The 14,917-nt window shown below is 45.0% G+C and overlaps 1 protein-coding gene across 7 annotated transcripts in view; it reads right to left on the bottom strand.

The window, feature by feature from the left end:
- Window positions 1–14,917, bottom strand: part of GRAMD1B (GRAM domain containing 1B) — a 209,058-nt gene that overhangs the window by 141,575 nt on the left and 52,566 nt on the right. For 2 of the 7 annotated variants that reach the window (XM_028707618.2, XM_077919745.1), the window contains exon 1: window positions 388–1,460. The exons of 1 other annotated variant lie outside the window; for it this stretch is intronic. In XM_028707618.2, the coding sequence (XP_028563451.2) occupies window positions 388–731 (344 nt within the window). In that variant the 5' untranslated portion in view covers window positions 732–1,460. Of the gene's footprint in view, window positions 1–387; window positions 2,725–14,917 lie in introns of those variants that run through there. 4 more of the 7 variants (XR_013390914.1, XR_013390916.1, XR_013390915.1 and 1 more) reach the window with 4 other exon arrangements.

Here is a 14,917-nt window from a genome sequence, read left to right as displayed (position 1 = left end):
TTTGCTGATGGGCAATTTCCCCCTTTTGATATCTGAATCACACACACACTTAACACATGGCTATAGTTTAAATATGAGGGTATCAGCATCATGGTGGAAGCAAGCCCATCATTAGCCCATCTAAGCACTACAACGAATCTCCGATTTGTAAACTGCTCCACGTGTTTTGTTTAGGGTTCTGTTGCTGTCTGAAATAAAGGACTAAGAAAACCATGCCCAACAAGTATCAAATCTGCATGCCACTTCAACTAGTTTAGCCAGTAGAGGGAGACATCGTGGAACATGGGCCACGTCAAATAACAGAAAGTCCCATGTCCCAAGTTCTTGAAGGATTCTTCTTCATAGATGGAAAGGTGGAAAGGGAAGAGGGGAAAGGAGGTAACATACCTGCTCTCACTGCATTCCTTCTTCTCCCTCACATTCAACCACTTGCGGAGAAGGAAGCGCTTGCGCCGTGGAGAGGCGCTGGGCGTGGAACAGTTAGACCAAGGTGTGTCCTCATCGCTGGAAGGGGTGATTTCAATGGAGGGGAGCTGTAGGAACTCCTTGCTGGAGGGCGCAGTCTCTAGGCTCGGATCCTGGACATTCCTTGCGCGCCGCATCCTGAAGCGCCTTCGGCGCAGGGTCGGCGTGGACGAACTGGACCAGGCGTGGCCGCACTCTGCCACCTGCTGCTCCGGGACTTGCAGTGCTGGGAGCTGGAGGGTCTCTGTCATCTTTGCAGCTGGCATCAGGTGCCCGTATCAGTTCTCCTCCCTCCCTCATTTACTCTTGACACTCTCTCCTTCTCTCTCTCTCCCACCCCACTCAATGCAAACAACACTGAAGACTTAAAATGCGCCTTTCTCCCTCCTTACCGGGCTTGGCATCCTCCCTCCCTCTCCAGTAGGAAATCTCATGTTCCTCAGGTGGTTTCATTTAACAGGAGCCCGGAGGGAGCCAGCTCGCTGCAAGTTGCTCTTGACTTCTTAGCCCAAGTCCTTCAACTCCCGAGAGCAACTTTGTCCCGCATGCTCAGTCAGCCTCCTTCAGAGCTGCAGCAGCCGGTTTAGCATGGGGGGGGGGGGGCAGGCACACATGGAAGCCGAGCTGGCACCAACCAGCTTCCCTCCGCTCTGCTCTGCTCTGGCTTCCAGCGGTCCTTGCTTGGCTCTCCTTTTGCTCAGTGGCTGAAGGATTCTCCTCCGGAGCTGGGCTGACAAAACTCTCCGCTGTGTGCACTCTGGAGTGACCAGGTGGGAAGCTGTGAGGAGGTCAGAGAAAAGAGAAAGAGAAAGAGAGAGCGGGGGAGGAAGGAAGGGAGGAAGGAAGGAAGGAAGGAAGCAGTGATATATGATAAAACTGGCAAAGGAGGAGAAGAGGTGGGAGGGGGGATTTGTCTTCCCCCCCTGTTGCTGATACGCTCAGGCAGCTGCTGCCGCTGCAAGTGTAACCATACTCTTAACCTCAAGGGACAAGGGCTCTGTTACCAAATGTGCTGCTCCGATCAGCCACACTGCGGCACATGACAGAGGAGGAATGAAAACAAACCTTTCCTACCAGGCGGTTGGCTGCGCTCTCCCTCCATCTCCCCCTTTCAGGCCAGATGTCCCACCCTGCCGAAGGAGGGGAAAGTTGGTGACCTCCAGCGTAGGCCTTCAGCTGTTGCTAAATAGTTTTTTGTGTGTGCCTTGTTTGAAGTCAAGGGAGGTAGGAGAAGGGGGGCGGGCAAAAGCCAAGGAGAAGCTAACAGGCTGCAGCACTAAATGGCTTTCCTTTTTGAAATTTGAAGCAACCTAAAGGGAAAAAGCAAAAGCAAAGTCTCCAATAAAACTCCTAGAATCTGGAAGAAAGCCAGAAGATGAGCCGGGAAATTCCTGGATGAGATCTGTACACGGTAAAATTGGCCGAGTTTTGTCTAACACAAAATTAAAGAGCTCATTGAGGGGCAAAATGCAGGGGAGGCAAAAGAGTTTCAGTGAGCCTGGGGGCTATTATTGCGTACGTACACATCACATATTCCTGCAGAAGTGTCCAAATAATGTGAAAGACAGAAAGAGAGGTTTCAGGGTGAAGGGCTGCTTCCAAAATGACATGCTATGCTGACAGCATTTCAGAAAGACTGGCAGATGACATGCAAAGACATCTAAGCACATAAGACGGGACAGTGGGAAACACCACGACAAAAGCCCTAGATACTATAAAGCAGTGCAAAAGAGAAATGGATCTCTTCCAAGCATAACTTCAGATGGTAGTGAAAGAAACAAATACAAAGATGCTGGAAAACTCAAGAGATCCACAGCCACGGTTCTCCCTTGATAGCTGCAGCCTAGTTTAGTTGTAGTCCATCACAGATCTCCCAGCACAGATGAAACTCTTTCTCAGACAAATACATTATTCTGTCATTCAATGGAAGGCAAGTACGTAAGGAGATAATATTTGCATTCTCAGGCTCCCTTTGTGACTGGGTTGACTCAAGTAAGGGGAAAGAGAGTAGTATGCATTATCTTAGCGCTTCACAAAAATTTAGCTGAGCAATTTCCTCCTTGTAAGGAGCTGTGAGTAATTTTAAGCCATCAAACCTAACCCTTGTGGGGCCCCGACACACGCTGCCTAGCAGCTGATGCACTCTTGCTCCTTGCAGATGCTGTTTTCACTTTCCTAATTGCTTCTCTGTGGTCAGTGGCCACCTGTGTCACTTGCTCCTGACCAATGTTTATTTGCGGAATGATCATTACGACGAACAGAACAGGGCATCTGAACATCAAGTCAGGAGTTTGTAAGGAGGCCTCCTGGAGAGGCAAATGTCGAAAACAATAGAACTAGATGCATTTCACGAGCAGGTAGGAACTCCTAAGGAATCCAGCCTTGCAGAAAAGTCAACAAAAGGAACAAGACATGACAGTGTTACACTGAACAAACGGATCTGCAGAGGTTGGAGGTGGATTTGGTCCTCCAAGAGCACGTCAAAACAGTACAGTGGTACCTCCAGTTACGAACTTAATTCGTTCCAGAGGTCCGTTTGTAACCCAAAACTGTTCTGAACACGAGGCACGCTTTCGCTAATGGCGCCACCCGCTGCTGCCACACCGCTGGCACACCACTTCTGCTCACATCCTGGGGCAAAGTTCACAACAAGGGGCATCTACTTCCGGGTTAGCGGAGCTCGTAACCCAAAGCATTCGTAAGGAGAGCAGTACGTAACACAAGGTTCCACTGTAGCTTCCATCATGGGTGTTTGAACGCAGTCCTAAAAGAAATGGAGGGGAAAGAAAGTATTGTGCGGAAATTACTAACTAGTGGGGTATTTTTATACTGCAAGCACAGTTTGGGTCTGTGCCCCTCACACCGATGTTGCAAGTCCCCAGCTTCTCATTTGCACACTGGGTTTTGTATGACACTCACCACTTGCAAGTGACTCCCTAGCCACGATAGCTTTGCTCTGCATCCATGGCAGGAGGCAGTAATGCTTGCAGGTCCTGGTAGTGGGTTTTCCCCAAGCATCTGGTTGGCCACAGTGAGAACAGAATGCTGGACTAGATGGGCCACTGGCCTGATCCAGCAGGCTCTTCTTACAGTGTGTTCTTAAGTGTCAAAAGTACAAGAAAGAAGTTGTGGTTTTGAGAGAATGCTAGGAGTTCCTGTGAAAAATCGCTAAGTCCTTCATGGAACACCCACTTCCCAGGTTCCTTGGTTGGGAGCTGGGAGAGTTAAATGGCTCTGAAACATATCTAGATCCATATTGAGGGTACAGCCTTAGAAATAAGCAGTGAATCACAGCAACCCAAAATTTGCTGCAATCCTTGAACGGGTGGGTACATAACAAAACCACTGTGCTGTTTTATGGTGAATAGATAATCTTTTAGTTTTATCATTTTGACGAAAAGATGGTTTGAGGACTTCTAGCAGGCTGAAAGACAGGGAATCAATGAAAAATTAAATGAAAGAATAAATTAATAGGCATGTCTCCCCTGCCCCCAAGTGGATTCTTCCATTTCTTGCTTTGATTCTTATTCCCAAAACAGTACAAGGTGTTCTTGCTACTAGAAGTTTTCTAAGCAGATTTTGTCATTACTAGGCAACGCTTACTTATGCCATAACATTCGGTGTCACTTTTTAATTTTGGATAGAGGACACTGGACACCTGTCTGATGCTCTTTGAAATCCAGGAGCTGTGTAACAAGAGAGACAGTACAACCTTCCTCATGATAAGGCGTGAAAAATACCAGTGACAAGCGCTGAGGGAGGGCAGAGAGTTCTTGCTTTTTAAGGGGGAAAAGACTGGTGCTACTGCAAAGATTAGTAATTTATTTATTCTTTAAAGTATAAAGCTAAAGCAAAGTCTTGCTTGTAAGCACTGGTCCCACAGAGCAGGGCACACGGCACTTTTATTTGAAGCAACTAGCATTTAAAACACTGAATGCAACCAGCTTGTGAATCATACTGGAGTCTTTGTCAGCTGAAATAGGCAGGAGAAGGGGAAAACATTATAGTACTGGATTGTGCTCTTTAACTATAGTTGCAGATTTTTCAGCACCAAGACAGAGCAAGTTTGTTCCATATTGAGACAATAGAGTCCAGAAACTTGGGTGGGTAAATCTGCTGCCTGGGACAGTCATATCTTCTTTTCTGAGCATCTATGGGTGGGGCATTATTATTATTATTATTATTATTATTATTATTAGTCCTGCATGTCTCAAAAGCTTGCTTTCAGCTGTAAGCCGCCCAGAGTGGCTGGGGAAACCAGATGGGCAGGGTACAATTGTTATTATTATTATTAGTAGTAGTAGTAGTAGTAGATGATTATGAGTCCTGCATGTCTCAAAAGCTTGCTTTCAGCATTTTAAGCAGTAGTAATCTCACAAGAGTGGGACGCGGGTGGCGCTGTGGGTAAAACCACAGTGCCTAGGACTTGCCGATCGTATGGTCAGCGGTTCGAATCCCCGCGGCGGGGTGAGCTCCCGTCTTTCGGTCCCAGCTCCTGCCCACCTAGCAGTTCGAAAGCACCCTTAAGTGCAAGTAGATAAATAGGTACCGCTTTATAGCGGGAAGGTAAACGGCGTTCCGTGTGCTGCGCTGGTGCCGGCTCGCCAGAGCAGCGATGTCACACTGGCCATGTGACCCGGAAGTGTCTGCGGACGGCGCCGGCTCCCGGCCTCTAGAGTGCGATGAGCGCACAACTCTAGAGTCTGGCAAGACTGGCCCGTATGGGCAGGGGTACCTTTACCTTTAATCTCACAAGAAAACAGTTTCTCTTGCTCTTCAAATGGCTAGTTTTAACCTGCCAGCGATGGAATGGGACTATCACTTCCCTTTAGAGATCTAGATTGTTTGAGACAAGACCCACCCTACACCCCTAATTTATGAAAGCAACCACAAAGTGATTAAATAGCTAGCTAATCTGGGCAAGAAACCTACACCTGTTTGCCTGGGCAGCCATGTGGGATGCACATGGTTTCTGAGAAACACACTGGATCTAAAACGCAATTACCTTAGAGCTGGTAGTTTTGGGTAACTGAAACAGAGACGTGTCTTTGTGGACTCTGGAGGCTACACTGATTCTGCTTTCACTGATTATGAATGCCAAGTAAGATTTTTGCAGAGTGCTCATGTCTCTTATGGAGAGCGTCCCATGAAAGACAGCTTTGAACTTCCCATTACTTAAGGAGAAGGGAAAAAAGACAGCAGCAAAAACAGAGGGGGCTTCCTGACATATATTTGCATGTGCAAATCAGCCTCTGCAGCGCAGCCACTGTGGCACCAAACACTGACAGTAGTACTGTACTATCATAGTGAGCCCTGTTTCTGTGAGGAGCTCCCCTGCCCCTCCACATATATGCAGCTCCACTCCATACATTTAAAGTGCACATTTAAAGCACACCATAACCCCCAAGGGACGCGGGTGGCGCTGTGGGTAAAAGCCTCAGCGCCTAGGGCTTGCCGATCGAAAGGTTGGCGGTTCGAATCCCCGCGGCGGGGTGCGCTCCCGTTGTTCGGTCCCAGCGCCTGCCAACCTAGCAGTTCGAAAGCACTCCCGGGTGCAAGTAAATAAATAGGGACCGCTTACTAGCGGGAAGGTAAACGGCGTTTCCGTGTGCGGCTCTGGCTCACCAGATGCGGCTTGTCACGCTGGCCACGTGACCCGGAAGTGTCTGCGGACAGCGCTGGCCCCTGGCCTCTTGAGTGAGATGGGCGCACAACCCTAGAGTCTGTCAAGACTGGCCGGTATGGGCAGGGGTACCTTTACCTTTACCTTTTATAACCCCCAAAAAGAATCCAGGTAACTAGTTTTCCCATAACAATCCTATGATTCCCACTAGAGTTAACAAACTTTCATTCCCAGAATTCTCTGGGGGAAGCCGTGTGCTTTTAATAGGAATTGGATGTGCTTTAAATGTATGGGTGGGGACCTACCCACAATTTACTACAGCTGTTATTGAGAGAACAAGTCAATGCCAAAAGGGGTTAATGATTTGGGGAGGGAGACTAAAAAGAGGTGCAGGGGAGAAGAACAGGAACTCTGAACTGTTTCAGTGTAAGTAAAAAAAAAAAGTGAACACTCCCATAAACTATATATTTTAAAAACTAACTGGGTCAAGAGCTGCTTTCGTCTTATGTGTAAAAAATGTCCTTTAAAGATGCTCTTTTTTCACCCAGCTATTTTGAATGTTGTTGTTAAAACAGAAAATTAGAGACATGATTGAAAATATCCCCACCACAGCATACCCATTACTCCCAAACTGAGGAAAATCCTCACAGCGCTAAACAGGTTCACACAGTCCATGCTTAAAGCATGGAATTTGGCTACCTGGCAGCCAAGAAGCTCCATTCCAGCTAGGTGAATGCATTCCAATCTTAAGTTTTAATGTCGTAAATTTCTTTTTATGCTGTAAACTGCTACAGGTTACGTTGAATGATTTTAGATGAAAGTTTCCTTTTATTCCCTGTTTTACTATGTAAAGGCCTTTAGCGATATATTGATAACTTACAGATGGTACCTAACACCACGGAAACTGGTGCTGATACGCCCAGGAGCATCACCAAAATGCTGGAGAAGCTGCACCTCCACAGGCACATACCTCCACATGTGGTGGGAATGTCCCCAAATCCAAACCTTCTGGACATCAGTCATGCAAGAAGCATGCAAAATAACTAAGCAGGTATTAGAAGTCAGCCCAGAACTGGCCCTACTGAACATCTGTCAAGATAATAACGCCCACTCACGTTATAAAGTGCTCAAAACCCACCTACTCTCAGCAGCCAGAAGCATCATAGCCAGACACTGGAGAGACCTGTTAGGAGTAAACATGGACCAATGGTATCAAATCGTATGGGAAACAGCGTACAGAGTTGTTCCACCTGGCCTTTGGCTTGGAGTCAATTTAATTCCCTCCCCCTTTCTCTTTTTTCCTTTCTCCTCCTGTGATGAGGCTGCATTTTAATGTTTTAATGTTGCATTTTAACCTTGTTTTTAAGTTGCATTCATTCAACTTGTTTTTATTATTGGTTGCTAGCTGCCCTGAGCCCGGCCTTGGCTGAGGAAGGCGGGGTATAAATAATAATAATAATAATAATAATAATAATAATAATAATTATTATTATTATTATTATTATTATTATTATTATTATTATTATTACTACTACTACTACTACTACTAAAAAAGCTAGCCAATAAACTGAAACAAATGGGGGACAAATAGAAGACGACACCTTCACTCTGGTATGGTTCCCCTTTATCACATATATAGCCCAACAAGACAATTACAAGAATCCACCGAGAGCATACGAATCCATATGGCTAACCTGATCCAAAAATCCACACCCTCACACATATAAACGAATCTCACTACAGCCAACCAAGGACAACCAACCATACCCTAGGCCACCCCAACCTCTCTCACCACCTAGGAAATATAACAAGCAAATAGAAAGAGAACCCACACAAGTGATGCTGACACAAAACCCCATACATACACTATGTAGAATAACAGACGCATTACACCCCACCCCATGCACCATCCCCCCTCCCCCCTTTTCTTCCCAACCTTATACTGCATGCAACACTAATGTCTCACAACAGATCCATAGAAAAAACAACTTGAAAAAATAGAGAATGCACATATTTTTGTAAAGTAAGAAATATTTAATAAAAAATATTATTTAAAAACCCCCAGAAAATTGGCTGTCCTGTGAACACTACGTAAAACTTGTTGGCCAGAATTCTCAGTCACATGACCAATGCCCAGTTTGGCTTTCTCTTCTACATTAAAAAGTGATGGAATGTTCTTGCAAAGCAGGAAGAGGGAGGCAGCTGTGCAGTTTAAGCCTTGCTTGTGGAAACACTCCCTGAGCACAAACTAAGAGGAAGAACAAAAGGAATCTGTGCAAGCCCTGTGTCCTGCTCACACGATGTGTGCATTTTGCTTCGTAGCCTGCAATAAATCAGAGTCTCTGTACAACTCGGAACAGCATCTTTTACTGTTGGTTGTATTACAATCCCAGTTATTAAGAGGTGACATTTGCTTCCTGGGTTTTTGTATCACTCTGGTGCTTTCCGAAGAGAGGAGAGGTTGCCCTTCCTTTGAGCACTCAGTAGATCTCTCATACCTGCATAGTACTTTCATCTTGGGTCACAGCTCATAGCACACACCATTAATCACAGGGGAACCAGCTTGCAAGTACAAAAGGTCTTTCAGCAGCACATATTTTGCTCCTGTTCTGTGAAAATGCATGCTCTGGTAGCTCTGGTCAGTGGAGCCGTCTGTAGAGAAGCCAGTTGCCCACGCAAAGAACACACAAATCTTATAACTTGTACCTAGGAATGGATGGACCTGTTTCTGCTTTTTCTGGTCTTAAATTTAGTTCTCCATATTTCTGCAGCAATTTGTGTTGTGTTTTTTTTAAAAAAAATAATTCTGCATTTCAGTGCAAATTTCTCCTAATATACACATTTTCCCATGCCATTTTGTAAAATATACACATTTTTGCAAGCCGTTTCCCATAATATAATTTGTGTGTTGTTGTTTTGATAGATAGAGGAGCAGAGAGAATTTGTCCCTGCTGCATAAACTCACTACATTTTTATACTGGATGGAAGGATGGACAATATGCTTTCTCCCTCCTCCATGGAGCCGGCCCACCTGTTAGGTGGGAGAAAGCAGCTGCCTCATGTGGCGGAAGCACAGAGGCAGCACCCCACCCACTCCGCTGCTGCTGGAACAGCCCCCCTCACCAGGTTTCAGTAAGAGGGAGGCACTCCTGTGTGCCATGTTGCTGATCATTTCACCACCCCTAGGGTGGAGAAGTTGAGTGGCAAGGCCTTGCAAAACTCTTACTGAAACTCAGTGACAACGGGGTTCTGGCAGTGGCAGGAATGGTGGGGCAGGCGAGGCATTCCAGCAGGGTCAGGGGCAGGAGAGAGCACATACCCATTTCGCCTCAGGTGGCAAAATGGGACAGGCCACCCCTGTTCCTCCATCACCCCACTTAAACATGTGCATGCAATTCCTGGTCACCTATGGCTAAATGCAAGGCCATTTGGGGCCATTGTATATGACCATTCTGCTCAGATTTTTACTTTATTTAAAAATATTCCTTAACTCCTCTTATTCAGAAGGTTATGGTGTGGTGTTCAAAAGTGTGAAAATAATTCGCACAGCGCATGAACAAAATATTTAACAACAGGAACAAACAAACAAGCAAACAACTAAACAGAACAAAGCACTAAGGGGCGGAAAAGGCTGCTCTGACTCAAATTCCACCCTAAATGCTTGTGCAAAAAGGAGGGCCTTACTTAATCTGGGCTTGGGGAGTTTTCTAGCAATCTTGCCAGCCTGCTTCCCTGGCAGTGAAGTCTGGGATGTTCTCCCTTCCGCAACTGCAAGTTTCCTTTTACACATCAAGTGCAGCCGCAGTTTTCAAGTGATGAGCATTTTGCTAAGCAGATGTTGACAAAAGGGATGGCTGTGAATCAATCCTAATCATCTCCCTTTAGCTGAACTCCCAACTGCCGGGGCTTTTCCTTTGCAAAGATGGGAGGTGTGCCAAGTAACATGCGAGGCACCAAACACCATGTCCATAAGGGAGCCATTGCTCTCATTTCCCCTCTGCACAGAGCTAATAAGCTGAAATGTTTAAAACTTGATCTGAACTCCCAGGAGCCACAGAGCCAGGGAAGGAGCCAGACAGTTCCTACCTCCCAACGGGTAAACTCGTTTTGTAATAAGCATGTAGAAATTGCTTCCTAAATTCCACTTCTATCCATCATCTCCCTGTTACCTACAATCTCAGCAGAGGGACCATTAGAGGAAATTTCCGAAATGAGTTAAGTGCCTGGGTGGCAGAGAAGGCATTTTCTCTTCCAGCTCTTCCTTCAGAAGGGAGCTGCTTGGGAAATATTTTACAGACAAGTGAAAAATAAAAATCCTCTTGCACTCACTTGTTTAAATGTGGGGGGGGGCTTCATGGCTGAGAGAGAACTGAAACTTTTGTCCTAGTGTGGTACTGTAACCACTACACCATGCAGACTCTTGAAAGAATGGGAAATAGTTTCAAAATGGGAAGTATATGGGAAATTTGTGTATTTTGTTATTATGACACAGATAATCCAGGTTCAGGGTGAGCAAACAACTTCTAAAAACCTAACAAGATTAATTGCATGTACTGTGTGCCCATGTTTAATCTACCTATTATAAACATTAAGGGTGATTTCAAGGGCCAAAAGACCCAATGGATGTGGTGATGGGAGATTGTGGTCTACTGGTGGAGCACTGGCCAGTTTCCAGAGGACCATCTTGCAACTGCTAGCTGCCATGAATTGCACCCAATGTTAGTCATCCTCAAGAGTAGCCCTGCTGAAATTAACAGACATGACTAATTTAGTTCCATTAATTTCAAATGGTCGTTGAATGCAGTTCTATGATTCTTGTGAACATTGCTGAACAAGCAGACTTGCTGGTCTGATTTAGCAAGGCAGATCTCGTGTCCTTAAGCAAAGAGGAAACTCACTTGACATGGATGAGTTATGAATACAGGGATAAATTGGGAGGAAAACAAGCTCCAAACCAATCCACTTGGGTCCACAGACAATTTGTTTCTGTGTTTTTGGATGGGTGGATCAGACGTCCCTTTCTGCTACTCCTCTTGCTGTACTCACTACTTTCTTTCTAAGCTTTCATTTCTCTTCCAAGCCATTCTCCCTCTATTTCTCTCTCTCCCTGGATCCCTCAGATTTGCACAAAACCAGGAAACTGCACAAACCACATTTAAAAGTCAACACCAGATACTGAGCAGCAAATTTATCTGAAAAGTGTGTGCTGAGAATTTACAATCGCTTTTATTCGTTTTACAGATGTGCTGGTAAGTATTCCTGGCATGCTCCTGAATGTAGATGATAGATGATAGATAGATAGATAGATAGATAGATAGATAGATAGATAGATAGATAGATAGATAGATGATAGATAGATAGATAGATGATAGATGATGATAGATAGATAGATGATAGATAGATAGATAGATAGATAGATAGATAGATAGATAGATGATAGATAGATAGATAGATGATAGATAGATAGATGATAGATAGATAGATGATAGATAGATAGATAGATAGATAGATAGATAGATGATAGATGATAGATAGATAGATAGATAGATGATAGATAGATAGATAGATAGATGATAGATAGATAGATAGATAGATAGATAGATAGATAGATAGATAGATGATAGATAGATAGATGATAGATGATAGATAGATGATAGATAGATAGATAGATAGATAGATAGATAGATAGATAGATAGATAGATAGATAGATGATAGACAGACAGATGGATGACTGTCGCTTTTGTGCACTTCCTGGGTAGATTTTAAAAAAATAATACTAATAATAATGGTACATGCACAGTTATCTGTGTGCATGCCCCATCATCACAGCATAATCAACAAATAAGAAGAAAGGGACAAACACAAGAAGGAAGACCCACTGATGGGAATGAGAAAGACCCCAGTTGCATCTCATGTACAAATCTCAATACTGTATGCATGACTGTGGACTACTCCAGTCTAATTCAAATGCGGGGGAAGTGGATTAACAGCTAAATAATGCTCAAATGTGAACAAGCCCATTGCTGACCCTTTGCCTGGCTGCAGTATGCAGACGGAAACAGTTGCACAACCACGGATAGCAAAGAGCAACCTCCTCCTGTGTTGCCGAGGCAACCAGATAAAGCAAGCTGCTAGCTAAGCAAGCTAGCATCTTTCCATTCCTTATCAGCCAGTGCCTGATTACCCTTTAGTACTTTAGTACTTTTACTAAGCAATTACTCTTTAGTGCGCTTTCTTCTTCATTTTTGCTGAGTAGAATCAGTGACATCAGCAAGGAATACTCTAAATGAAACAGAAATTAGATCTGATAAATTCACAAATAAGTTTCTATTTGAATTAGGGGCAGTTCTGTGCTAAGTCCCCGACCCTAAGTCCTCTGGAGTAAATAGCTCACCCTAGTTGAGCCAAGCTTAAGGTGGCTGAGCCAAGGCTGGTATAACTCCACAAATATTGGGATGTATTGGCAGGGTGCGGGGAGCAGAATGTGGACATGACCCTAAACTCATTTAGCTTGGTCAGGTGGCCTGGCAACCCAGCACAGATTACTATTTTAAAGGCTTGTTTTCCAGCTGGCAGCATTAGTCAGTGCGGCTGCAGCCTCACTGCTGAACAGAGTTTAGATCTGGCATAACTTTACACTGGCTTAACTTACACCAGTTTCTTGTACAGTGGTACCTCAGGTTACAGGTGCTTCAGGTTACAGACGCTTCAGGTTACAGACTCCGCTAATGCAGAAATAGTACCTCGGGTTAAGAACTTTGCTTCAGGATGAGAACAGAAATCGTGCAGCAGCAGCGTGGCGGCAGCGGGAGGCCCCATTAGCTAAAGTGGTACCTCAGGTTAAGAACAGTTTCAGGTTAAGAACAGACCTCCAGAACAAATTAAGTTCTTAACCCAAGGTACCACTGTACAGTACATAGGACTGTTCTCTCTGTTTCACAAATTCTGGGTAGAAACATTGTTACTCGCCAGCCCTCATTCAGTCAGTCTTCACGCTATGCGATCACCTCTAGAGAATGTACGGGTGTGTATATCACAGGAGCTAAAATAAGGGTACAGTATCTGGGATAGAGGGACGCAGGTGGCGCTGTGGGTTAAACCACAGAGCCTAGGGTTTGCTGATCAGAAGGTCAGTGGTTTGAACCCCCATGACAGGGTGAGCTCCCGTTGCTCGGTCCCTGCTCCTGCCAACCTAGCAGTTCAAAAGCACACCAGTGCAAGTAGATAAATAGGTACCGTTCTGGCGAGAAGGTAAACAACGTTTCCGTGCACTGCTCTGGTTCGCCAGAAGCGGCTTCGTCATGCTGGCCACATGACCCGGAAGCTGTACACCGCCTCCCTCGGCCAATAAAGCGAGATGAGCGCGGCAACCCCAGAGTAGGTCACGACTGGACCTAATGGTCAGGGGTCCCTTTACCTTTACTATCTGGGATAGAGGTGATGTTCTTTTAACCCTCTTGGTATTGAGCCATAGCATAAATATGAAACACCCTAATATCTAGTGTTCCCTTATCCACAGACCACAGTAGATGCTTTTGGGGAGGCTGGCCAGAACTTTTTGAAGTACTAACTGTGCAGACATGTGATTTACCATACTCAGGAACATTATGGCATTTTCTGCCTCATTCCCAGTTCACATCCATAGGCGAATACTATGGCAATTAATAACCACTGATTAATATGCTGGCTGTCAGCCTTGGCTAAACAAGGTCATAGATTTTCTAAGGCTGTACGTCAAGAACAAACGTGATGTTGTGCCTGTCGTAGCTTACATAACAGGGCCTCTGTGCTGCGCCTGACCTATCTGGCATCCAGATTCATGTCTTAGAATCAGTCCTAACCCTCATATGCTATTGCCCCCCCTTCATATGCTATTGCCCCCCTTCCACTTTTGCCTGTTGATATAAAAGAAAGCAGGATCCCAAGCAGTGCTGGCAAATAAAATGGATGACACTTAAAGGATATTAAGTGCTGCCAAGCATGATTTTTCACACTTTGGATTTCTGATATTTTATTTAAGCTGTGCCTTGGGTTCTCTTGGCTGCCGTGAGTATTAATACACTTTAAAATTGAAAGCAAAGAGGCAAATATTCATCTCAAAAGTTAATTTCACAAAGACCAATAAGTTATTCCTCAGACATTCCCACAGGGATAGGGGAGAGTGTCTATGTGGGTGCCTGTATAATGGAAATATGGTCTATTTGTGTGGCTGCGACTGAGGAAAGGACAGAAAGGCAAATCTTATATCATAAACATTTAATGTGCTGAAGATGAATAGTATAATTAACAGTGGCATACCTGTCAAGTGCCCAGGAAAAAACAGGACATCCCATTTTTTGTGCAAGATCGCGGCAGCCACTTTGCGTTCTGCACTTTTGTGCTGTGTTCTCACCCCGAAAGAAGCATATTTTGGGGGTGAGAGCAAGGCACGGATCATGTGACTTGCCTGGAAGCACATCCCAGAAGATGCGTGTCCTGGGTCCGAAAAAGTTGGATGGTGTGTGTGTGTGTGTGTGTGTGTGTGTGTGTGTATATATATATATATATATATGCTTTCGTAGATTTTCACGGGTACAGGAATGCAGGTTTTGGTGTCCTCGGGTGTCTTCCCGTGTAAAAGTTGGGGTGTCTAGGCGACGTTTCGACGAGGTCTCACTCGTCATCTTCAGGCTGGTGCTTTCGGCTTCTTGTTACTGGAACAGAGCAGGATCTCAGTGTTTGAGTTCCTATAAATACTGTTGAGGGGTGTGGTGTATAGCCTCCAATGTTCTGGGCAGAGAGGAAGTTTCATGTATGAAATACCCTGCAAAGTCTGCCCAGCCACGTAC

This window comes from Podarcis muralis, chromosome 15 (genome assembly GCF_964188315.1).
Source record: "Podarcis muralis chromosome 15, rPodMur119.hap1.1, whole genome shotgun sequence".
Lineage (NCBI taxonomy): Eukaryota > Metazoa > Chordata > Lepidosauria > Squamata > Lacertidae > Podarcis > Podarcis muralis.
Note: the sequence above shows the minus strand (reverse complement) of the source record. Positions and strands in the feature narration are given on the sequence as shown.